The sequence below is a fragment of the Elephas maximus genome, chromosome 2, assembly GCF_024166365.1.
Source record: "Elephas maximus indicus isolate mEleMax1 chromosome 2, mEleMax1 primary haplotype, whole genome shotgun sequence".
Lineage (NCBI taxonomy): Eukaryota > Metazoa > Chordata > Mammalia > Proboscidea > Elephantidae > Elephas > Elephas maximus.
Window position 1 is genome coordinate 197,024,301 of NC_064820.1, and position 26,900 is coordinate 197,051,200.

Below are 26,900 nucleotides of genomic sequence, written 5' to 3' on the forward strand. Positions count from 1 at the left end.
GAAACACAGACCTCAGAGAGACTACACAGACAAGAAAGGCTATTTAATAAAAATAGCAGCTACCATTCATTGAAGATCTACCACATTCCAGCACAGTGCTGTTGCTATTGTTGTTAGGTGCCATTGAGTCGGTTCCGACTCATAGCAACCCTATGTACAATAGAACAAAACACAGCTTGGACCTGAGCCATCCTCACAATCATTGCTATGTTTAAGCCCATTGTTGCAGCTGCTGTGTCAATCCATCCTGTCGAGGGTCTTCCTCTTTTTCACTGACACACACCTTTCCTGATTTTAAACTACGCAGTATCCCTTGTTTGAATGACTGCTAGGTACTTTTTATAAAGTGTCTCTGGTTCTCACAACAATCCCGATATTGTAAGGTGAATTTTACAGACAAGGAAGTTGATCTTCAAAGAGGCAAGTAGCTTTTCAAGTATTACAGCTAAGATTTTAAGTGCAGATCTGCTTAGTTTCAAAGACCATGCTTCTCTTACTCTATCATACCACCAGAAATAAAATACTGACTGTTCTCCCAGCTTCCACTCTTATCCTCCACACCAACAATCTACTCTCCACACGGCAGCCAAAGTGATCCTTTTAAAAGAGTAACCTAGAGTTAAAAGAGTAAGTCAGATATTAATTCTTTGCTCAAATTCCTCCAATGGTTCCTCCCTAGCTGAGAGTAAAAGCTAAAGTTCTTTCGATGGCCTAAGAGCCCTATGGGATCTGTCCACCTGTCTCCTCCACAATTAACCTCTCTGGTTTCGTTATCTCCTCTTCACTTACTCTACTGCAGCACACTGGCTTCTTTGTCATTCCTCATATACACCAAACATGTTCACACCTCAGGGTTGTTGCATTTGCTGTTACCTCTATCTGTAACATGCTCCCCTTTCCCCAAAATCCTCTACGCTTATCTTCTCAATTCCTTTAGGTTTCTGCTCGAATGTCACCTTCTCAATGGGACCTTCCTTGACCACCTATTTTAAATTGCTACCTCCTGACCTCAGCATCCTACCCCCCTTTTTCTGTTTTATTTTTCTCCACAATACTTATCACAACTTGACACATATTTATTTATTATCTGTCTCCCACCACTAGAATATAAGCTCCATGAGAACAGGGACTTTGTCTATTATGTTCACTGTATCGGTATATAAAAAACCAAAACACCAAACCAGTTGCCATCCAGTCGATTCTTACTCATGACTATTCCACACGTGTGAGAGTAGAACTGTGTTCCATAGGGTTTTCAGTGGCTGATTGTTCATAAGTAAACCACCAGGCCTTTCTTCTGAGGGGCCTCTGGGTGGACTTGAACCACCAACCTTTCAGTTAGTAGCCTACTGTGTTAACCATTTGCTCCACCCAGGGACTCCAGCTGGTATATAAAATAGCAGCTACTTAGTAAATACTAAATGAGTAAGTGGGTAGCTTTTTTTCTTCCTAAGTGTTTAAATAAAAATGGTCTCAAATATGTTTTCCAAAAAGCAAACACAAAGGTAACCTGCTTTTGTCCTGGTCTTAATTAACTTAATAGATCCTACCCCCAAAACTATGCCATTAAAGAACACTCTCTCTGATTTCTTCTAAGTTGTAAATAGACAGTCATGCGAGCAGACTGAGCAGACTGCACCAGCCTAACCAGAGTATAGTATTATAATCAAATAAAACTTAGAGCAAAGTTAGACACATATTTAATGACATGCATAATTGTTACTGTGCTGCACGGTAACTAGGCATAAATGGTAGACACTTCACGTAAATGACTCTAATTACTATTTCTTTTACACAGGCAAACCAAGCACGTCTAGGATTAGCTGTAGGGGGAAAACGGAAGGAGAAGAAAGCTGGATACTTTTAACTCTAGGAAGTAAGTCCTCTCTTTTATTCTACCCCATTAGGCACTGGGCTAATGGTCTCCCAGCCTGGGTTAGGCTTTCAAGACCAATGACTCTTTCCCTTCCATAATTAGAGAGGCTTCCTTTCACTGAGATTAAAAAATTAGGTTGGGGGCCTGGCCTCTGACTCCAGTCATAAAGCTGAGAGGAACCAGAAAAATCATTAATTTCTGTCTTTGGTAAGGAAGATGGAAGCAGGCAAGCTGGTAGGGAAACCAAGTAAAGAGAGGAAAATTACTGAGGACCTACTATGTGTCAGGCACCCTCATAGGTGCTTGGCGTAATTCCTCTAACTACTTCCCCATCCCACCTCCACTCCCAAACTCTGTTCAAAGGAAAGTAGAAGAGTAAGCACAGAGTGAGTGGGATAGTTTATTTCTCCAAGAGTGTACCAAGTCACAGTTTTGGTATAGTATGAGGTATGTGCCATGAGAATCTGCTTGTTAATCATAGCCCCTTGAAATACTACCCTTGATCTTGACTTTCTGTATATGATTTTAAACTCTAATAATATTGGCACAACTGTCTCTGGTCAATATGCTGAATGTCTCTGGTCAAAATACATTAGATAAAAATGCTGAAAAAATTTTCTCAATGCTACTTTATCCCCATAACTTAGAGGCATTTAAATCTGAAACTGTGTACTTGTTAAATATTTGGTAAGTATAAGTTAAGATTGCCAGGAAAAAAGGGCACATGATATTTAACCTTCCTTCAATAATATTTCAATAATATAAAAACCCAAATCCGTTACCATCAAGTCAATTCCGAATCATAGCAACCCTACAGGACAGAGTAGAACTGCTCCATGGGGTTTCCAATGCTGGAATCTTTACAGAAGCAGAATGCCACATCTTTTTCCCATTAAGTAATACTTCTTATTTATTAAATAAAGAAGTATCTAAACTTGTACTTTAAATAAATTTGTTGATTTTTCTGATTACAAAAGCAGTATATAGTCATTGTAATAACAGTAATGGCTTACATTTATTGAATATTTACAGTGAGTCAGGCAGTTTATATATATGGGATCATGCTATATATATTATTCTGCAACTTGACTCTTTTTATTTAACAGTTAATTTAGATCTCTCCATGTGCAGATTTATTTTTACATAGTTGAGATCTCACTACATGTTGTATTCTGCCTTTTCCACTTACAGCATAAATTTCCTCTATACCACTAAAAATTAACTGTAAAAATATTTTAAATGCTTACATAATATTCTATAATCTAGATTGCTTTCATTTACCTAACTATTGTGTATTCGCACTGCTTCAAACTGCCACTGTTACAATTACACAGTACAGAGCATCTTTGTGCCTAATGCTATCTCTGTATCTTGGGGTTATTTTGTAGAGATGGGCTCTGGAGTCCAATCAGTTTTGAGGTTGAATCCCAACTCTGTCACTTACTAGCATGTGACCCTGTGCTAGTGTCCAAGCCTTCCTTTACGTATTTGCCAAATAATAGTAATTACCTTACTTGGTTTTTGTAAAGTTATATGAGACATTTTAAAGAAAGCACAGTGCCTAGTACATAGTGAGTACTGAAGATAAGGTATTGCTATTATTCCCAATAGCGGAATTACTTGGTCAAGGATTCTGTGGACATTTTAAGAGTCTTTATGCACAGCACTAAACAAGAACTGTTTCCTCTTAATGTTCCCAATAGTGTTAGTTTGCTAGACTAAGTAACCCACTCTGGTGACATTTTTGGCCCCATGACAGAGAATTTGGAGCTGGGGGTCCTCACTGAAACCATCTGCATACTCCTCTGCTTTCCTGGGAACAGAGTTTGGGATTGGAGTCCAGGTGAGGAAGTAGTAAGAGCTCCAGGGTAACTCAACAGAAACATGTAGGACATAAATATAAATTAAGCATATTTTTCAGCTGCTGTCTTTAGGCTGAATTTCTACAGAAAAATCACAAAGGACTTATTTTGATTGAAAAGTGGGCAACTCTAGAACTTGGTTCCTCAAGTTCCACAGGATTCTCAATATTTTGAATACGTAAGTTGAAATGTAAGGTCCCCTACATTGTACTGGCTTTTGGTCCACCTATAGCAAAAAAATAAATGGAAACTCTAAAAGATGGGAGATTTTTTCCTCTCCCTTCTGCTAAGTATGTGCCTGCCAAAATAATAAAGAACATGAAAAGTACTAGAGAATTAACCAGATAGAAAAGAAAAAAATCTTTCATTTGTAAGAACAGCTGTTTTCCTCACACTGTACTACACAGGATTACAAAGCCATCAAGCAGACTGTAAGATAAAGAAAGAGTTTGTCCTGATGAATCTTTACCTGTGTCTTGCCCCATTAGACCATTGCAGTACATGGCATGTCTCTCAATCTTTGTGGGTGGGAAGCCTTGGTTACACAGTGGGCAGGATACCTGGTTACTGGATGAGAAGGTAGAAGTAGGTATTTCCTTCTCAGCATCTTCTCTGTTACCAACCTGAAAAAAAAAAACCTTTTTTTTTTGAACATGATAAACAACAATTATAATGGTTTTGGTTTATAAAATATCTTTTCCCCCAAAGAACTGCAACAGACTCCAGCCTATGTCTCATTTACTTTCAAAGAGACAATACCAATCAGTTTACCAAACTCCGGACTGTGGATTGGGAGATACTACTAATACAATTAACACTTGTTCAGTGTCTACCATGTGTCAAGCACTCTGTATACATTATTTCAGTTAGTCTTCACAACAATCTCACAAAGGCGTTAGCATGCCTTTTTTACACGAGAAAAGTGCTGTCCGAAATGGTAAAGCAACCTGCCCGAAGTCACAGAACAATAAGTGGCAGAGCTGAAATTCAAACTGAGGACAACCTGACTCCAAAATCTGAACACACTCCTCTCTGCCACACTGCGAGACACTGTCCATGTTGGGTCACTGGCCTGCTGTGTTTCAGTTCCATGCTAGAGTTTGTATTTCAACAGCATCTTAAAGACACTTTTTCAATGTCATCAAACAAGTGTGCTCACTGAAAATGACTTTAAGACATAAGGGGTTAGGAAAGAAAAGAGCCCTAAGCTGAAAGTAGCACAACTAGGATTTAAATTAAGAACCTAGGCCTTGGCTTAGAACAGTAAGACATAACACCTCTTGGATTTTATTCAGAATGTGATACTCTGACTTTCAGGATTGAAAAAGGAAATAAAACTGAGACCCAAACATTTAAGGAGGCCCAAAGAAAAATCATGAATTAATAAATCAATTCTGCCAAAGCTGTTCTTATGCCTTATCTCTCTTGCTCCTCACTGTTTTATAGTCGCCATTTCTCCTACAGTTGCTAGTGTCTCTCAGAGGCAGTTTTATTTTACTTCTACGGGTCAGAGCCGAGAACTCTGCAGTGATTAATTCAACAGTATGCGTGAGCACTGCAGCACGACTGCCTAACACTTGCTTCAAAGGACAGCATGTCCTATCCAATCTATGTGAAACTGTCCTGCATAGCCACGGCTTCTGTTTAAGAGCAAAGAGCACCTGGGTTGTCATTATGCCTCACTAAGAGGAAAAAAAAACCTTCTTCTTGTACAAGAAAAAAACAGGACCAACTTTGCAGTGGTATATAATTTGAGCTCTGAGCCAACTGGGATTTTCTGGTCTCTTTTTTTTTTTTTTTAAGTCTAGGCCATCCCTAAAATCTACTGCTTGTGAATGTGACCCAACAGAGAGGGAAACAGGCCATCTAAACGCCAAGTCAAACAATTTCTACAACTGCCAGAAAAGGTCCTCTTTTCAACACACCTGACTTTTTTTTAAAAAAGATATGCTCTGAAGGGGGGGCGAGGGAGAAAGATGAGAAAGGAACTAATACTCACTGAGTTCCTATACTATGCCAGGCCCCGCCAAGCATTTTATATATGCATCCCTCACAACCACCCAACTGGATAGAGATGGCGTCAGCTTCAATATCACAGAAGGGGAAACTGAGGATTGCAAAGGCAAAGCGACCTGCTGATCACAAAGTTAGTAAGTAGACAACCAAGACTGAAACCCAGGCCTGTTTGGCATCAAAATCTCCAGTATTTAATTCAACTCTGTTGTGGCAGAAGCAAAAAGCCTCCACTCCACTTTGTTTCTGGAAGCTGATCCTGCCAGGTATTGGGAGGCTATCCGGTTCCAGTATTCTTACCTAAAGCGTAGAGAGAGTCAAGTGGGACTGGAAGTTCTAGGCGCTATTTATTGGGATTCCTATGTTCATAAAACAGGGGGCATGGGGCGGGGGGAGGAAATCAATATATCCTAAAATTTGAAAATAGTCTTGAGTTGCTGAAAGTTATTGGCGATTGACAACAGTTACCTGGCATTCTAAAGTTCACAAAGTACAAAAACGTTATGTGACATGAATGTCACCGGTGCTCATACTCAGCACTATACTCCTTTGTATTCATCACCAGCCCTATAACAATGCAGAGAATGTACCTTCTACTATTAATGTATTCAAGAGGGAGTAACCTGTCCATTATTTTCTTATTGGAATACAAGACCACTTCCAACTACATTCACAGGCAACCCAGAAGGTTTTTGAAAATTTTTATATTAAAATAAGATTTTTTCCAGCACCATTAAAAAGGTCTATTTGAATATTAACTACTATGGAGGAACCTCAAGGGGGAAAATACAAGTGAAGCTGCTTTTATTAGGACCATGTAGTCATGAATTTGGTCTCTGCAGAGCTGCTTCCCGCTTCTTTAAAATACTATAGAGCTATTTCTCAGAAGAGGTGCTGGGACACCAAATCTCGATCTCTTAAAGACTGGTCCTTACCTTCTGGCCTTAAAAAAACTTTACCTCGAGAAATGGACACAGTGAAAATAAAAGCATGTCCTGTAAATCACCAGATCTCCCTACCTTGCCCTCTGCCAGCCAGTGTATGTATAGCTTTGCAAGCTGCTTATTTACACCTTTCCCCTCTTATCACAGACTCTTAACACAGTTTATTTAAAACCCTACTGACTAAACTAGCTGTTTAACTCTGAATAATTTCTACTAACTCTTTCGAGAACAGGATAGCCATCTGAGACTCCAACCAACGGAAATTCTCAGGCAAGATATTCAGAAGATATCATTTCCAAAGGAACCTGACTACTGCGGGAAACCAAATCAAGAGAGATTACAGTTCTGCTGTGGGTATTCCAAATGCCTCAAATACTGTAGAGCAATTCTCTGTCATTAGTAAACTAACCATCACTGGATGGCCACAATACATTACAAAGCAGTAAAATAACTGCTTCCACAATACATTACAAAGCAGTAAAATAACTGCTTCCACATGCACGCTTCAACTCTGTGTCAAACCTCCTCTGTGTTTTACATTCTTTATCTAATTTAATCTTCATTAGCAACCCAGTAAAACAGATATTTTTACATCAATTTTATATACAAAGACCTGAAATTTAGAGAAGCATTCCTCTTCTGTGCTCCCCTAATGCCCTGTGCATCTCTCTGTCATATTTGCCAGATCACATTATCATTATAATTATGTGTATATGCCTGTCTCCTCCCTTAGCAGGATTCTTCCAAGGCAGGAATGTGTTTTTCTTATTTATCCTCACATCTCAAAAGTCTAAAACAATGACTGGCACACAGTATGCAAACTATCAACATCTGCTGAATAAATAAATACAAACATGAATTAAATAATTTGCCCAAGATCACAAAGTTAAGTGGTGGGGTTGGGATTCAAAGACATGTCTTCCAATTCTAACGTTAAGCAACTTGCACAATACCACACACTTTCCAATAAACAAGGAATTTGACCCTATACACAGATTCCAAGGGCAAGAATTTTTATGATACTATCCCTTTGTGATTGGTATACCCCTTATGATACTATCTTTGTGCACATAAAATGTTCAGATTCCACCCTTCTAGTAAGTGACTTGTCACTCATAACTGATTACTGAATGACTTAAAAGCTACAGTATCTCTAACTTCTTTTAATGGAAATTTCTAAGACTATTTAGGGACATCTACAGATATCACAGCAAACAGCAACACTGAAAAGAAGACATTCAATGTGAGAAGGGCAATACAATTCCATCCTTTTGATGTGTAGTGGTGTGGACATATACACTGTAAATTCTAAATAGGGCTCATGCTCTATAAACAAAGAAGTCTCCTTTGCAGTCATAGATGGGTAAGAAATTGGCCTTGATTAACTAAAGCTTACAGGGCTTCTTCTACATGTTAGGATGACTATGTTAATAGCACTTTGTTTCCTCATCCCCTTTTAGAAGGTTCTGGTCCCTCCCTGGGAAAAGGACCAAGAGGTCACCTTGACATTATTTAGCAGGATCTGTCCTCAGTTGCTCTGCTACAGGGAGTGTCGTATCTTCCTACTACCACTGGCATCAGGGAATTTTGGTCTGTCACGCAACAGATCAGGTTCCAGGGAACCAGGCAACATGCATGATTCATAAAAGCACAATGTCTACCTAGCTACCTGCAGTGCAGAGACTAGGGAGGGGGTCTAACCTCTGCTGTACAAAGTACTTTCTAAAAAAAACCTGGAGTATAAAAAGGAATGAGAGAATTAAGCCTTTATAAGATACTCAGGATAAGACAATACATACAAATGTAACGAAAATCTTTGTTTCCACAGAGGGATGTTTAATCCTCAGGCTGCCTTTCACAGCAACAGATTTTTTTTTTTTAATGTAGATTTCTTCCTCTTTTTTTTTTTAATTGTACTTTAGATGAAGGTTTACAGAGCAAACTAATTTCTCATTAACAGTACACATATTGTTTCATGACACTGGTTAACAATCCTGCTACAAGTCAACACTCTTTCTTCTGGACCTTGGGTTCCCTATTACCAGCTTTCCTATCCCTCCTGCCTTGTAGCTCTTGCCCCTGAGCTGGTATGCCCCTTTAGTCTCATTTTCACAGCAACAGATTTTTGAGATTTAAAAAAAAATAATTCTTGACAGTCTGTTTTGTCAGAGCCAACATGAAAAATACACAAAAAAACACACAAGGAAAAAAAAAATTTTAACCAGAATTATGAACTTGTATCAATCAGCTTTACGGTAGTTGCCAGATATGTGAAGATATGAAAGATAATGCAAACAGAGGTTTGCTTATTTTGTTATGCAGCTGTCTTTACTCCGCAATTCTGATCATGTCTAGAAATTAGGGCTGAAAGTTATGTCATTATATAAAAATAGAGACTTTTTCCAAGATTGTTCATGTAATGAAAAATACACCAGACTTCAGAGACAAACGTGTGTTCATATTCTAATTCTACCATTATTAGCAGTGTAAATTTGAGCAAATTACTTAAACTTCCTAAGACTCAGATTCCCATTTGTAATGGAAATAATAACAGATATAAAAGTACTTAAGAAATGGTAACTACTGTTATTTTTAGAAACAGTGCTGAACTGATCTTAACTATAAGTAACTCTCTGAGATAAGTGTTCCAAAAGCTACAATCCTCTGCCACCTAAACCCTTTCAGCAAAAGTCAACGTTGTATAAGAAAGGAATACCAGTTGAAAGAAAACACTGAAAAAAATTATAGAAGAAAATATTCACCTCCTGATCTGCCATTATTATTACTTCATCCGGGGTCTCTCTGCTAGATGGGGAAACTTCTCTTTCGAAGTCAGGAGTTTCAGAGGAACTTAGCTGTGTCTCTATAATTAAAAAAAAAAACAACTACATGATTTCTAATCTCAGAGTACAAATTTCATTATTTTTTCATTCAGTGCTTTCATAGTTGAAAACAAACACTTGTTTTCCCTAAAGTAGAGGGCATGATAATACTACTGCAGTAGCAATACAGATTGTTATTTTTCCTCTTAAAGCTTTAATGAGGCATAATTTACCTATAATAGAAATCACCCACTTTTAGGAGAAAGTTTGATGAGTTTTGACAAAGGTACATCGTCTTGAAGCCACCACCATAATCAATATAAAAAAATATTTCCAGCACTCCCAGAAAGTTCTCTCATATCCCTTTGTAGTCAATCCCGTCCCACTTGGCCCCTTACTATAAACAATCTACTTTGCATCCCTATACTTTTGTCTTTTCCAGAATATCATGTAAATGGAATCATATATTGCATAGTTTTTTGTGTCTGGCTTCTTTCACTTAGTATAATACCTTTGAGATGCATCCATGTTGTTACATGTATTAGTTCAGTAGTTTGTTCCTTTGTATTGCAGAGTAATATTTCATCTTATGGATATATCACAATTTGTTTATCCATTCACCAGTTGATCCATTTGGCTTATTTCCAGTGTAGTTCTGGTTTAGGTGCCCTGGTAGTGCAGTGGTTAAGAGCTTGGCTGCTAATTCAAAGGTTGGCGATTTGAACCCACAAGCTGCTCTGCAGGAGAAAGATGTGGCAGTCTGCTTGGAAGCCCTATGGGGCAGTTCTACTCTGTCCTACAGGGTCACTATGAGTTGGAATCAACTTGATAGCAACAGGTTAGTTCCAGTTTTATAATGTATTTATTTTGACAAAAAACAAAAGCCTGTCAATATTAGTACTGAGGTTAAGGTATGATTATAGAAATTAGTAGCAGAAATAGAAAATACATTCTGACAAAATATCTCTTTCTTTATTCTTTAGGCAACACCTATTCATTGAACATTAATTCAACAAACATTTACTGAACAAGTTTCAGGTGCTGTACTAGCTACTGGCAATACAAAGATTTAAGATGAGGTTCCCTGTAGTCTAGGAGTTTACAAACTATAGCTCATGGGCCAAATCCAACCAGTCACCTGTTTCGTAAATAAAGTTTTATTGGAACACCACTAGGCTCATTAGTTATATTTGTCATTTTTATGACTGCTTTTGTGCTAAAATGGTACAGTAGAGTAGCTACAACAGAGACTACGACCCACAAAGCTTAAAATATTTTCTATCTGGTCCTTTATAGAAAAAATTTGCCAACTCCTGGTCTACACTATAGAGAAAGCCACCTATCAGATACAATAATGAAAGAATGGTAATTACATTTCAAAGAAGGGCAATAAATCTGGAGAAGAAATTTATCTCAAATGTAAATCCAGTAAGTTCTCTTTTATCTGACATTGTACCCAGTGTACCTCTAACTGGCACTTCTGTGCTTCACAAATAAAATGAATGGCTAATGTTGGGCAAATAAAGTAAGTGCCTGAAGATCCTCAGGTATCTTCTGAATCACCACAGAAGAATTAAATACATTTCTAGTATTAAATGTATTTCAATACATCAAATTCTTAAAAAATTGGATATACATACACAGAGAGATTTCACCATCTTGTTAGAAAAAGGCTTACAGTGCATATACCTCAAAATCTTCTTTGTCAAGTTTCCCTGAGAGATACAATCAAAAAAGACATTCAATCTAAAACAAGAGCCACTCACGGCTTAGACTACTGCAATAATAAAAAAGTCTTAAATTTAGCTTTCTGCGGATGGTTGAAATGTTCAGCTATAAAGACAACCTAAGAGGGCATTAGCTCCTTAGAAATAAACAATGCTAGAAGCATGCACAATGTGGGTATATGGCTATAATCTTGCTTCCTAACCAAAGCGAGTAACACTAAAAAGATGTTGTAACTTTGAGTATTAGACCCCTGGAAAGTCAGAAATACGAGACGAAAGGAAATAGGTAACACAGAATACCACAATCAATCTGTTTCAACCATTTAGAACAAAATTTCCAGACAATTTAGATGCACAACTCCTAAACTGTACACTTAAAAAGAGACTCAGAAGTTTGGCTTCATGGAGAAGTTACATTTTCTTTGCAAAAGGAACATTAATGTTATAGAAACCTTTTGCGATCTCATTTAGAAGTGGTTTATGTCATCAAACAGTGGGGCTTAATTACCAGGCTAATGACAGCAAGTCATGATCATAAAAGCTATCTAACCTCAGTCAAGAAGGGCTTGCTTTTTCCTCTCTCATTAACTAGGGCTTTCAAGATCATTGTATTTGCAAGCTCCTCCTGTGAGATCCCATGGTGACGTCACATGCAATCATCCAGGAGAGACGGACTGAGTGACTTCCCAGCAGGATGGCATAAGCGAACAGTCCCAGAGAGGGGTAAGGCTTTCTTTTCACAAATACAGCACAGCAGTCCTGAGTGCTCCTGCCAAGTCAGAGCACTCGGTAGTGGGGTCTCTTAGTGGGTATCATTAGGTAGTAATTCAAATATATTTGAAATGAATTAGGAAACCACTTTCAATAAAAACCAACATAATTAACTTTAAAATATAAAGATTTTTGACATGCCATCAAATGTCACATTTATAGAACTTCCCTAGACTATAAGTAAGCTAAATTTGAGTGTCGGTGGATAAAAACTGAAAAGAAATCAAAATAAGAGAATTCTCTATGACCCTCACAGGCTATACGAGACCTAAGAGAAAAATCAAATATGATGATAATGACTTACAGTAACATTTGCACAACACTTGCTATCCAAAGAGTTTAAACATTAATAGAAATTCTATTATTTCACACGAGTGAGATCACTGATAAGTATAATGGGCTCTACTTATGAGAAAATATAAACTAAAACAAATTCTTTAGATAGTAGTGGTTCATATCATAAAATAATTCTTCATATCACACAATGATTCAACTCAAAAGGTCCCTTAAATAGTGTGTATCTTACTTCATTTAAAATCATTTTATGTATCTAAATCCATCCCTGTGCCACTTTGTATAAGCATCTTTTGTGCCCAAACAAGGTCTTTTCATCTCTACAATTAACAAGGTTAAGTGCCTTAACAGAAACAAAAAAATTAGTCAATGAGAGAGCTGTGCACAAAATTCAATTCTGCACTCCCTATGCAATAAGACTCCAGTGAGTGGTAATGTAAATCTAGTAAAAAGCTCTGTGAAAAACCTGCCTTAATGACAAGCATATCTGAGGACAGACCAACTTTGAGAACGCATAAAGCAAAATATAAAGTCTCTTGGCTCTGAAAGTACAGTTGTTATTCCTGATACTTCACTGCCATCTCTGATAAGGTTGATAAACAAACAAGCAGACAAAAAACTATGTTGATTTCAAAACTAAAATACCACTAAGAGGACAAAAGGTAGAGAATCAGAGCTCATTTTTTAAAATGTGTGTGTGTGTGTGGTGTTTATACATATAAACCTTCTGAAAGTGGGTTGGAAAAGACAGGGGAAAATTAATGATCATAAGAAGGTAGATAGCTAGGTATCAGTAAAATGACAATGAGGTGCTTACCAGGGCAAATGGTGATTTCTTCTGCAGAACTCTCTGGCATAGGGACTGAGCTTCTCTTACCGGTCAAAGCAGCAATGCTAGAAAAGAACCAAACCCCAAGTGAATTCCCAGGAAAATAACCCAGAGCACAGGGCCTAAAGCAATGGGGAGTCCTTCACAAAGCCACAGGTAATCCATACCTGCCTCAAAAACCACAAAGGCACAACAGGGAAGCAAGGCATTGGTAGTGAAAACTCCAGGCCAGAAACAGGGAAAATAAACATACTTACAACTTCAGTCCTAGTGAAGTTGCTGAATGAAAAGAACCCATTTTGGGAGTCTTCACAAAGGAAGGTCAAAGGGTAAGGACTATGTGTGAATATCACAGAAGACAAAATCTCCACTCCATTATAAGATGTCAAAAGCGTTTTATAGCCTCCATCTCAGCCTTCTGAAGACTAGAGATTTGTAAACTCCTAAGAGAGGACATGGAGATTCTCCTGACAACACACCAGCTTTTCCTCTCACCTTGCAGTTAAATTTCCCCTTTATCTCAAGATGTGGCTTCTCAAGCAACAAAAATAAGACACAATTCCAAGCTGCCCTACAGCAAAATTCTGCCCACCCAAGCTGAATATCTCTTCTGAGCAAAACTTAATTAAGAATGGTTTCTCTCATCTGACTTTCTGGTTTTCCCTGCCTTGTTCATGGAGTGCAATCTCTTCCTGACACAGAAACACATGGCTGAGAGATCTGAGCATTTCAACTACCCTCTCCTGCTTCATAGAGCTTTACGATTAGTTTGATCAAGTATGCAAGGGGATATTTAAAAACACAAATCCTCACATCAATCAAGGACCACAGAGAAGAGACAATAGCCACCACTGATTGATGATAAATAACTAAATCCTGATAGGAAACCACAAGTTATTTCTCTCTCTAAATGAAATATCTCAAAGCATTTTTTATAAACCCAAGCCAGACACAGTTTACTCTGCATGTAACATTAGGGCTCTATTCAAAGGGTCCATCACAAAATAATTTATCACAAAATAATTAGCTGACATTTATAAAATGGGCTACTCCATTTGAAGTCAAACCACATTGCCTGAGATTCCAACTATCTCCTGGTGACAAAGCGTATAATCATTTATTAAAACCTACATCTGCACAGAGCTCAACACAATAAAGCAGAGAGGCCTGCAGGAAGCAGAAGGCATATTTCAGTTAAAACCACTTTCAAAACTGCTTAACAGCAGGAAAATCAAACCAAAGCCACAGTCATCAGCCCAGGAAAAAAAAAAACAAAAACCTATTACTATCAATTTACCAAAAGCCTAAGACCAGCACCTTAATTGCAGCAAATGGTAATTGCACCTCAACTTTCATATGGAAGATGACAGTCACTCAACCCAAAATTAAGCTCTTGAGAAACCCCTATAAGGTCAACTACCGGATAAAAGGGAAAAGTGACTGGAAGGCTGAACCAGTTAATAGTGTAGTTTTAACTAACCAACCACTATTCATTATTAAAGTGAGAAGACTTGAGAAGGTAGCCCCATCAATCAATCAGCAAGAATTGAGGAGGTAATGCAAATACAACCATTAAGGGAAAGATGAGATACCCTCTGATTAAAAGTTGCATAGGACAGAGAGTGAGGGTGATATGGGTTCTGTGTGGCCTGAATGATATGAAGGCTTCAAGAGGATGTAAGTTTTAAGGGTAGACTTAAACGAGTATATGGTTTGGAAATGCAGATAAAATAAATAAGCATAAGCAGAGGGAACAAGGACAAAGAGAACATGAGGAGTACAAGAACCGTGAAGAGCCTTCAAATTGGCAATAGGAAGCTATTGTAGTTAGTTAAGCAAGAGAGTAGCAGGAAAGGACTACTCTTCAGGAATAGTATAAATGGAATTTATGCCATGATGGTTGGGATGGATAAGAAATCCTCTAAGATTCCTTCTAGACTTAATATTCTAGGCTTCTATGAGATGCACATTTGAGAAGTGGGAGATAATAACGATTCCTCATAGCCTAAGCTTACAATAGAGCTAAAAGCTCCCTGATAAGCTGTTCTTGTACAATCTCACTCATGTGGTTCAGCTCCCTTTTGCTGGTACCATCAGAGAAGAATTCAGACCCATAGCAATACACAATCTCACCTCTGTGACGCAGGTACAGAGTTTCCTTCTTCAGAAGTTTCTTCAACAAATAGACCTTGGGAAGACTGAAAAAAAATATGTAACATCCTAAATATACAGGCACAGATGAGTAAGTTTCCCTCCTTTAAAAAAACAAAATAATTGTTCAATATTCTACTCAGCAACTAGTAATTAAACGTTTTACCTAAGTTGACATGTTCCAGTAAAAAGAGCATATAGAGCCTGTGGAGTCACATGACTGGGGTTTCAATCCCAGCTGAATCATCTACTAAATTTGTCATCTTGGGGAAGTCACCTCGGAATCTGTCATCATCTTAAAATGGGTATTAATATTGCTTCAGAGAATGTGCTTATAAGAATTAAACCAGATAATGCATGCAATGCACTTTGTAAAGTACAGTACCTATGGCAATATTAATTTGTAAGGCAAATGAATTAATTTCAGAAAAGCATTATAAAACTTTTGTTGTAGAAGGAAGAAATAGAGAAAAAAGTCCAGATTTCAATGGGAACACTGAGTTGGGACAAACACTGCAATCCATGAAAGAAGTTTCTCTCAGCACAACCGAGTCATCACAGAGGGCATCCCAAAGAAGAGGTTGTAATGATTTCTTTGCTACAATCTGTCACCAGTTTTGATATCTAGCTGCAGGGTATCTTCTAAGAATAACAACAAATAGGGACTGGATAAGAAAAAGGTTGCTTTCTTTGATTAATGGTAGAGTTGGTGCAGATGTCAACTCATTAAATGTAGTTACGTAGAAGAGCACAGAAAAACCAGCCCCTGCTGCCTTAGGGAGACTTCTGAGAAAGTGCCTGGACTGTGAGGTTTCTTCCAGTAGCAGTAAAACTACCGGCTGAAGTCTTCAGTGTCTCCCAAAAGAATATAAATAACCTAAACAAGTTAGGCATCTCTCTAGCACTCAGGTAAATGATGAAATATACTAAAAAACAGGAATAGCTGAGTTCAGCCTTCAGTCAAAGGGAAGATAAAGCTGTACAATGATCTGGAATGTAGCCATTATGAAAAATGAGGGCTGAACAAACTGTCAAAAGTACTAAAATACGACAGCAATAAATACTTCTGACTATTTGTTTGAACTCAGCAGTGACAAAACACTGCTTCAGGCCAGAAATCGCAAAAAAAAGTGAGACAGTACTGACACCTAGTGGCCATTCCATAGAATTTTACCTTCTTGGAAGGACTAGCTGACTAAGCCTTGGGCTTCAGAAGCAACAGGTTATAAGGCACCTCCATCTATCTGTATGACAGGCTAAAGCATATCTCTCTTCCTTTCCCAGTGTAATTGTTAAAAAAAAAAAAAAACAACTATTGTGCATCTACTATGTGCCAGTGCTATGCTATTGCTTTACATGCGCTATCTCCTTTACTCTTCATAAGAACCTTATGAGGTAGAAATTATTAACTTATTTTAGAAATGAGGAAAGTGAAACTTTTCAGAGGTTAAACAATTTGCCCAAGAGCACACAGTTGGTCAAAAGTGGAGCTGGGACCTACACAGCTCCAAAATTTATGCTCTAACCACTACTACTATATTGCCTTGCTCAAATTATCTTCTTCCCCACCAATTTCAACATAGAAGCCCCAAAACATCTTCATTTTAAGAAATCATTTTTAATTTCTAAACTTACACCTCAATGGCAGGAATCTGAACACAGGGGTGACGCGAAGCTCTTCCAGAATATGAAAATAAGAGAGTAAAACATGCAAACACCAATGGGAATATCCAAATCTAATCTAGGTGAACAAAAGCAGGATAGCAATGTAACTTTAAATAAGGAAGTTGTGACCTAATCAATACATTGTACTGTCTGGAGAAATATGTTCATGGAAAGGGAATAATTTTCACTGAATTTAAAAAAGGAAAACCTAAAGAGCCAGAATCAGCCCTACAACCTGGAAAGTGAAAGTGAATAGACAAATCATATGGTCACCAAATAAATGTCCTCTCTTTTTTTTTCTTCTGTTATCAGGCAGTCATAGCTTATCAGGCCTTTCCATTCCTTAAGGCTCCCGCTTTTTAATTACAATTTCAGCCCCCAGATACCTTCATCCTAGGAAGTAGGTACTGTAGATGGTGGACATGAGCGTTCTATTCACTGAAAATGTCTCTCTCCTGTAATAAATTAACAAACTGACATTTGGCGTAAGTATCAGCTTAAAGTTTAGTTAGTCAAAGTCCTCACACACCCACACAATCTTGTAATTTCTGGGGAAAAAATTCTAGTATCTGGACTTTTGAAAAAAATCAGATCCCAAAAAGTAACACCCACATCAATATACTACCCCCCTTCTATCTCCCTGTCATGAGGCCCTGTCAGGGTGACCTCCTGGCCTCCTTGAACAACTTCCCTTTTTCTCTGTGATGCCAAAAACTGTCCTCAGTCTGATTCTAAAGTTTTACAATCTTCATATAAACTAAGCCATTTGCCCCAAGGTGAATGTTTTCCTGAGTCCCTGTTTCTGGAATTCTCTTGCTATCTCTATCAACCGAGGAGTTTCAAATGTAGTCACGTTCAAGAGAAAATGTTTAACAGACTAACACATAAATTATTTCTACCTTCAGTTCTTGAAAGCAAAAGATCAGGATGAGAGGTAAAATTACAACTATAAGGTTTTCATTATTTACCTAGTTTATTAAGATTTAATTTTTAAAGGTAATATTCTATATTGGCAAGGCTGCAGTGAACCAGGCATTCTCATACATCGCTAGAGGGAGTGATTACAAATTTGAACAGTCTTTCTGAAAGGCAATTTGGCAATAAGAAGCAAGTTGTTTTTAATGGTCATAAGTCTTTAACCCTATCTGATTCCCCATCGCTGAGGACACTAATTTCAAACAAAGAAAAGTTTTATATAGAAAGATATTAAGTACAACCAAAATATCCAGGAATAGTTTTAAAAAAAAAAAACTATATATATCCATAAGCTAGAATATTATGTGGTCATTAAAAATAAAGTCTATAAACAGTTTTAACGTCATGAGAAAAATGTTACATAATGTTAAGCTAAAAATACAAAAAAATATAATCTGATCTGAACCATACAAAAAATAGGTATAGAAAAAAAAAGGATGAAGGAATATAACACTGGATTGTGGATGCTTTGTATTCTTTAAACTTTTCAGCATTTTCCCAACATTTCTGTAATTAATGTTAATGCCTACAATGTATACTTACTAAGTATACATTTTATTGAGGAGTGTTTCTTACCCCTAACTGCAGCAGTGGACTCACAGCCATTTGTACAATTTGACACATACCCCCCTCACACAACAGCTGATAGGGCTGTCGAGGACCTCTAGCCCCAAGTGGACCAGAATGCCTTTCCTGGAAATTTGGAATTGGAATTGGGAGAGAGGGAATCTTTCTATGAGTAAACTAACATTCAGGGGGCTATAGGATGTTTTCCACCTATTGTGTGGAACAAGGAGAGGAAGCCAGTCTGCAGGGAGAAAAATGTAATACAGAAAAGAGAGACAGAAAAATTACAGTTGGTCTTCTAGACCCAATACCTTCTTCAAGCTTAGTTACGAACCCGTTTTAGAATTTAGGAGGCACCCTGTTTATGACAGAAGAAAGATATGGCAGTCTGCTTCTGTAAAGATTTACATACTTGGACATCCAATATGGCCGTTCTACTCTGTCCTACAGGATCACTGAGGCAGTATCGACTCAACAGCAGTGGGTTTGGTTTTTGTTTTTCTGTCTATGATAAAGTCTTACCTTGGTTTTGTTTATTGCAGCCATATAGTACCAACTAGTAATACAGTGGCCTGTTCTTGAAGTTAAGGTCAGAGTCAATCTAAAAGGACCAGCCACTAGGTTTTGACCACTTTTTTAGGCTGTTCAAAGGCACTGCTTTCAAATCTCAGAAGTTGACACAAGTCTATGCTCTAGCACTCTGGCCCTAGAATCTTCCAAGCTAACAGCCTGAATTACAATAAATTATTAAGCATTGATTCTTGTGAAGCTATTTAATTCTTTTTAAAATGGGAAGCATCTCTGGGTTGCAAATAACTAACAAAACATGCTATTACAAGCTTCACCCAGCCTTCCTTTGGAAAAGTGGACAGTCACTAGAAAAAGTGTTAAGAAAAATGCCTTCTTTTCCCTTAAAGCGATCTTTCCAAAATGTGAATAAAGAGGGCTGTTAAGAATGATCCCCAAAGGCAGTCCCAGTGAATGACTTTCTAGTGCCTATAATCTGCTAAGCATTATAACAGGCATTTTATATAGATTCACCTTAACCACTAAAACAATTATTAAAAAGTAGGAAATGTTATTCCCGTTTTATAGACGTAAAAACTGGAACTCAGAGAATTATGTGGCTTGCTCAAAGACACACAGTTACTAAAGCCTGAAAGCTAAAATTCAAACTCCAAATCCATGCTCTCCCCACTATGCTATGATGTTTCTCCTAATTATCACTTGAACCCTTATCATACTATGAGACAGAATGAATAAGATAACAGCAAAATAAAACCAAAGACTCAGAGAAATAGCAATAAAAAAACAGTATATCCATAAAACAGAATACTCTTTGGCTCTTTAAAATGACAGGTTTTAAAGAGCTTGTAATTATATAATTGTTTTTGTAATCTTCAGAGAAAAAAGGCTGAAAAAACATCCTAACTGTCCCAAAGCAGGGAAATGGCTTAAATAAATTATAGAAAACCACCACAAGCAGAATTAGAAATACACTATTACGTGTGAAAAAAAAATAAACTGGAAAACTATCTGCACTCCGTATCACAAAGAACAAATTTCCCTAATATATAAAGGGTGCATACAAACTACTAAGAAAAAGGTCACTAAAAAATAAAAATAACCATAAGATCGAAACAGACACAAAAGGAAATATAAATAGGGTAAGGTATGTTAAAAAAAAAAAAGTTCCACCACGCACACGATAAGAGAAAAGCAAATTAAGATTACAGTAAGATACCATTTTTCATCTCTCAGATTGGCAAAAATCAAGAAGTCTGATGTAAGCATGGGAAACTGGTACTCTCATATATTCATGGTGGGAGTATAAACTGATACAACCTCTATGGACAGCAGTTCCATTTATAGGAAATTATCCACAAATATCCCCTGTGTGTGTGAAATGTCCTCTGTACAAGGTCAATCACTGCAGCACTATCTGTAATAGTAAGCTACTGGAAATAACCTAACTGTCCACCAAAAGGGCACTACATAAAAGAAACTATGACTTATCCATACACGGTATATTACATATCTGAAAAAAACAAATGAGGAAGTTCTTTAGGTACTATTATATAATGATCTCGCAAAAATATTAAATAAAAAGTCAAGGTACAGAATAACGTGTGTAGCATGTTATTATTTATAAAAGAAGATGGGGAAAAGAATGTCTATGCTTTTAGTTTCATAAAATATCTTGGAAGGATACACTAGAATCAAGTAATGTGGGTTGCCTCCAGTGAGAACTGGTTTTTAATTTTTACCTTTTTAAATTTTGAGCCATGTGAACATTATTACCTATTCAAAAAATTTTCAACTTTTAGAAATAAAAAACTCAAAAACTAAATTATGATACATCCACATGATAGAATGATGTTTTCAAGTGTACTTAATAAATAGGAAAAGACCTAAGATAAACTAATAAGTGAGGAAAAAGGAACAAAGCTTATATAGAAGAGTTTCATTTTGTTTAAAAATTAAAAAGAAAAAGAAAATTTTATATGCATAGAAAATAATCATTTGAAATGTACACTCAAAATAATGACGGTGCTAGGGTTAAGGTTAATTTTCTTCTTCTTTATACTCTTTTGTATTTTCCTAGTTTTCTGTAGTGAGCATGTATTTAATTATCAGGAATGAAAGAGCTAAAAAAGAATAGCTAAATAGTCCTTGTTTAGTCTGTGAATAAATCGTCCTTAATTACAGCATCACTAGCCCTTACCTGACCATGACTGGTTGTTGGTTCTTCCTCCAACAAAAGTTTCTCTTTCAAGCTTTTAATTGGGCTTTCTCGGAAATCCTTGGGTTTTGAGAGCCAGACAGATGCCCTAGACTCCTGCCTTTCCTCTTTGTCTTCATCTCCCATATCTTCTGAGATGCCTCCATTTTTTTCACTAGCCTGATCTCCTTGGCCACACTCATTTTGGATCAGAGAAGACGCCCTAGGTAACACTGGTTCCCCAAACACTTTTTTTTTAAGGAGCTGCCTCTGAGCCATTTTAAGACTCTTTTGATAAACCTCTAACTGGCAGAGAATGACCTTGGTATACTGGTTAGGGTCTACTCCAGCAGGGCAGAATGGAATACCCCAGAAGTACTGCACAGTGCCCCCAATGCCCTGGAAACCTCTGGCATCTGCTGGGGTAGGCAGACAGTGCCTAGATGTGTCCCCCCTACCCTGGGCACAGCCCCTCCCAGTACTTTCCTGTAGCTTCCCACACTGTGTGTGCTCAGCCAAGTGGCCAGTACATCTAACGTTCTCGTTCTCAAAGACTGGCTGGCTTGATTGGTCCCAGCTTCCTGAGCTGCCAGAGACCGGCTCCTCTTCAGTGTTTTCAGTGTGGTCCCAAGGCTCCTCTCTTTCCTCAGCCTCGTTTCCCTGACTGATATGTGAGCCTTTAAACAGTGATGGAGGTACCAGCTGCCATACGCCTGTAGGTATTTGAGAAAAAGTAGGGCTAAGGACAAACTGTTTTATTAAGGGGGCTTGATAAGCAAGCTATCACTAGAATATATAACGTGGGTAAGAAGACTCTTCTATGGGTTTAACCAAATGTTGGCTTTTCCTTGGAGATAAAAGTATGCTGGATATTTGTGAGATCTCAACTACTTTCTGATTTAACCTCTTTCACACCACCAGAGGGATTTGGGGCATTTCTGTATATCAACTCTCAGCATGAGATCCCTATGATATGGTCCTACTTGGTAAGTGGAAGGAGTCAGAACAGGAAGACATGCCTTCAGTGGTCCCAGAGTCTGTGGTTTTCTCTTGGTGGGACTGTGAAGACGGTCCAATGGGAAGAGGTCGAGAACTGGTAGCAGAGGCATCAGAAGGCCGGCAAGTCTGAAACAAGTGATCCCACCCCAGACCAGGTTTATTAATAAAATATCTATACCTGAAGGGTAACAGGAAGGACAAAAAGGGAAGCTACTCTCCCTAATGGTTTCTACTACCGAAAAACATAGATGCTCAGTTCAAATGAACCCCACAAATGTGTACTGAATGCCTACCATGTGCAAGGTGCTGTGCTACATCACTATACTAAACCCCCTTCTAATACAGAGTTGAACGGAATAAGGGATGGCTTAGGACCTTCCACTGGCAAGTATCCTTCACATTTAAAATAATTTCAACTGTACATGTTCAAATGATACTTTAACAATACTTGATTATTTTTTAAATTGCCCATTCTTTCTCTCCATAACCCATCTCAGGTTCTCACTCCTTTTGTTCTCCCCACAAAACAGGGGAGGTAGTAGGCATCTTGTCTTGCTCCCTTTTTGGGTTCTTGGTACTCAGTAACTCTTTGTAGAAGCTGCCAACTACTATTGTTCTCCTTAGCTATGGGCTGAAAATGTATAAGGGAGAACAAATCTCTTTCATATAAAATTAACAAAACAATTCAAACTGGGTTCACCAACAACTCAACAGAGACTGAAAAATCATTATGGGAAACACTCGTTAGTAGAAAACACTATGAACTACTACAGCTATAAGCAATTATAACACAGCACAGGTAAAAGATTACTGCTGATTAATCCCTGCAAACTTTTCAGCAGAGCATATTTACATTCAGGCTTTCAGCAATAGCTTTCCTCAAGAGCTCCTCTTCTTCCTCCTCCTGGCTGTTTACCTCCCTGGCTTCCTGCTCACTCATTTTGAGAGCCAGAGCAAACTGTTCTTCTTCTGTCATCTCTGTAAGAAGATAGGGGTGGGAGAAGGTAAGAACACCACAAACAGTGAATAAGCATGAAGGCAAGAAACAGAATTATTAAACTTTTCAGCCGAAGATGTTATAGAATATTTAGTACATTTCTATTATCTTATAAAAGACGAAAGCCCCAAAAGGTAAAGTGTTGGCCAAGATCACCAGCAGTAGGCACAACAAGAATCCTGGGTTAACTAGCCTGCAAGCTCCCATTGAAGTAGAGGTTTTGTCTTTTTACTTCCTATTTGCGTCCCTAGTACATAAAAGAGTGCCAGGCATGTGAGAGATGCTCCATGAATATTTGATGAATGAATAAATAAATGAAATGATTCCCACTCCAGGCTTCTTTGCTACATACCACACTGCTTCATGCTCAACATTTAGCCAGAGTGATTTTTTTCTAATCCTGATTTAACCAGTAGAAAAGGTCATCCCCAGTAACCAGAATGTAACCTCCGAACACCGGTTCCCATTAAAATCAACTGGGTACCTTGGAGAAATGGCTGACTCCAAGTGTAGGGCACGAAATGTAAAGGATGAGCTAAAATATTTGTCATAGTTGTTAGCAAGGATTCTATCAGATGCTACTGGGATCATGTCAAAACAATTCAGTAGTTAACTTAAAAAGGTTCCTTCCCACTGGCCAAAAATGGGAAAATTGGAGCATAAATGAGGATAATAAATGCAACAAATCGTAACACAACACGTAAGTTTAAATCTATGAATTCATCACGATAATTTTAAAAAGAAAAAACCATGACTAACTAGTGAACGTTAAAGAATGTTAGTGAGCCAATTAATTACTTTGAAAACTGGTAGATTAAATTTAAAATTAAACCAACGAGGATGGTTGATACTTATATAATTGAATAAAACATTAAAAATGTATCCAGCTAAATCTGAAATTACCTCAATGACAATGAAAATATTACATATCAAAATTTGTGGGATGCAGCTAATGCAATATTTAGAGGGAAATTTACAGCTTTACATGATTATATTAGAAAAGAAGAACATTGTACAATTAATGATCTAAGCTTCCCACCTTAAAAAGCTATGAAATGAAAATCAAAATTCATCCAAAGTAAGTTGAAGGAAAGAAATATAAAGGGCAGAAATCAATTAAATAGAAAATGCACATACAACAAGGAGAAAAATTAATGAAACAAAAATTGGTTCTATGAAAAGTCAACAAAATTTATAAACATCTAGCTAGAATTATCAAGAAAAAAAAGAATAACACAAACAACACTGGGAATTAAAGAGGGGACATCACTACAGATTCTAGTCATGAAAAAGATAATAAGGAAATACCATGAACAATTTTATGCCAATAAATTTGACAACTTGGATCATGTATTTTTAATGAGGTGATATCACCTCCAAGAGGATAAAAATTCATTCCTGATGTGGGGGGAGGGGCCAAAAAAAATCTTATTTTCATTATGTATAAAACCCAGATCTATGATACAGTACATACAAAGATACATGTGTTATTAAAATTTCATGGGGAAGCAGTAGATTTAAAAAATGCATAAAAGGTTCCTTAGGGTGATGTCTTAGTTATCTAGTGCTGCTATAACAGAAATACCACAAATAAATGGCTTTAACAAACAGAAATTTATTGTCTCACAGTTTAGGAACCTAGAAGTCCGTACTCAAGGCACCAGCTCTAAGGGAAGGCTTTCTCCCTCTGTCAGCTCTGGGGGAAGGTTCTTGCCTCCTTTCAACATCTGTGGGCCCAATGTTCTTTGGAGATCTCCATGTCTCTTGGCAAAAATCTTTGCCTGGGTCTAGGAGGTTCTCAGTGCAAGGACCTCAGGCCCAAAGGACATGCTCTGCTCCCAGCTCTTTTTGTCTTGGTGATAGTCAGTTTCCTCCTCTCTGCTTTCTTCTCTCTCCTTTTATCTCTTTTAAGATAAAAGGTGTGACTCAAGCAACGGTAATGCATCCCCCCATTCTTGCCTGATTAATATAACAAACATAGCCGGATCCTCATTAACATAATCTAGTCCTGCCTCATTAACACAGAGAGGTCAGGATTTACAACACATAAAACGGAGGAGAATCAGATCACAAAATGGAGGAAAACCACACAATATTGGGAATCATGGCCTAGCCATGTTGACACATATTTTTGGTGCATACAATTCAGTCAATGACATTCCACCTTTTGGCCCCCCAAAATTCATGTCCTTGCCACATGTAAAACACATTCACCCCATCACATCATACCAAAAGTCTTAAATTAGCTCCAAGTCCAAAAATCTCATCTTATAAATTATCTAAATCAAATATGGGTTAGATATTAGGCATATTCAATCCTGGGGCAAAATTCCTCTTCATCTCTGACCCTGTGAAATCTAGACTATAGGTTATCTGTTTCCAAAGTACAATGGTGGAAAAGGCACAAGGTAGACATTTCCATTACAAATGGGAGAAATTAGAAGGACGGAAGGAAGGAAGGGATAACAGGCACCAAGCAAGTCCAAAACCTAGGAGAACAACTGACATTAGCTCTCAAGGCTTGAAAATAATCCTCAGTTCTCTAAGAATCACTAGGCAATGGCCGTGCCTTCCAGAATCTGGGTGCTAGCCATGCTCTCTGGATCCTGGGTGGGGGACCCTTGGCCCAGGGTCTCAGCTCTACCTTCCAGGCCCATTGAGACAGCAACTCTGCTCCCTTGGCTTTGGGTGGCCCCATTTTCCTAGTCTGTCTGAGTGGCAACCCCATCCCCTCTGCCCTGGAAGGCCCAGTTCTTCTGCCCCTTGGGCACAGCAGCCCTGAACCCTCAGCTTTGGGAAGCAGGCCCAGCCCCATGCTCCTGGCACCGTGAACAGCAGCCCCACACTTTCGAACTGAGTTGGTGAAGATCTGACTCTTTGAAACCTAGGTGGCTGTAGCCCCACCCTTTGGAACCCCAGAGGCCATGGCCCCACCCTTTGAAACCAATAAGGCCCTGCTTCCCATGCTCCTTCCAACGGTTCTGCTGATCTCCAAGTTGCTCCAAGGATGGTCCTTTCCTTTTCTTGAAAGAAAACAGATGTAGCTCCTTTGGCCTGCTTCCTGCAAGTAAAATTCCAAGAGGCTAACAGCATTCTTCCCTTGGTTCCTTCTCTGTCCCTTCAGTCTAAGCTGATGAGTTTTCTGATGTGGTAGTTGGCTAGATCCATCAGTCACAGGCTTAATCTCTTTAACAAAAGATTGTGTAGCCACATCCTTGGTGAACATTCTAGGACACAGTCCTTAGTTTGTACAAAAGAATTTTCCAAATCTTTAAGTTCTGTCTTCAGTTTGCACAGTTCATTTTTAAGTCCATCTTTCTTCTTGCATTTTACAGTAAGCAGCAAGGAGAAACTATGTGGACCCTTTAAGATCTTACTTACAAATCTCATCAGCCAGAATATCCAGGTTAATCATTTACAAATTCTACCTTCCACCAAACATCTGAACATAACTCAGACAAGTTCTCTGTCACTGCATAAAAAGTATCACCCTTCTTTTTTGTCCAATCACATGTACATCATTTTCCTTTAAACGCTCACCAGAAGTACATTTAATATCCACATTTCTCGTACCATTTGGTTGTTGGCACCATATGTATCCTCTAAAATGATAGAGGCTTTAGAGCTCTCCTCACTTCCTTCTGAGCCCTCATCAGAATTGCCTTTGATGTCCGTGATTCTACCAA

The 26,900-nt window shown here is 38.0% G+C and overlaps 1 protein-coding gene across 2 annotated transcripts in view; it reads right to left on the reverse strand.

The window, feature by feature from the left end:
- LOC126070315 (BRCA1-A complex subunit RAP80-like) overlaps window positions 1-26,900 on the reverse strand; it is a 186,671-nt gene that overhangs the window by 80,290 nt on the left and 79,481 nt on the right. For both annotated transcript variants that reach the window (XM_049874381.1, XM_049874382.1), the window contains exons 4-10: window positions 23,071-23,195; window positions 22,244-22,343; window positions 21,222-21,937; window positions 15,272-15,336; window positions 13,127-13,203; window positions 9,458-9,558; window positions 4,208-4,361 (exon numbers count right to left, since the gene is read on the reverse strand). In XM_049874381.1, the coding sequence (XP_049730338.1) occupies window positions 4,208-4,361; window positions 9,458-9,558; window positions 13,127-13,203; window positions 15,272-15,336; window positions 21,222-21,937; window positions 22,244-22,343; window positions 23,071-23,195 (1,338 nt within the window). The remainder of the gene's footprint in view (window positions 1-4,207; window positions 4,362-9,457; window positions 9,559-13,126; window positions 13,204-15,271; window positions 15,337-21,221; window positions 21,938-22,243; window positions 22,344-23,070; window positions 23,196-26,900) is intronic.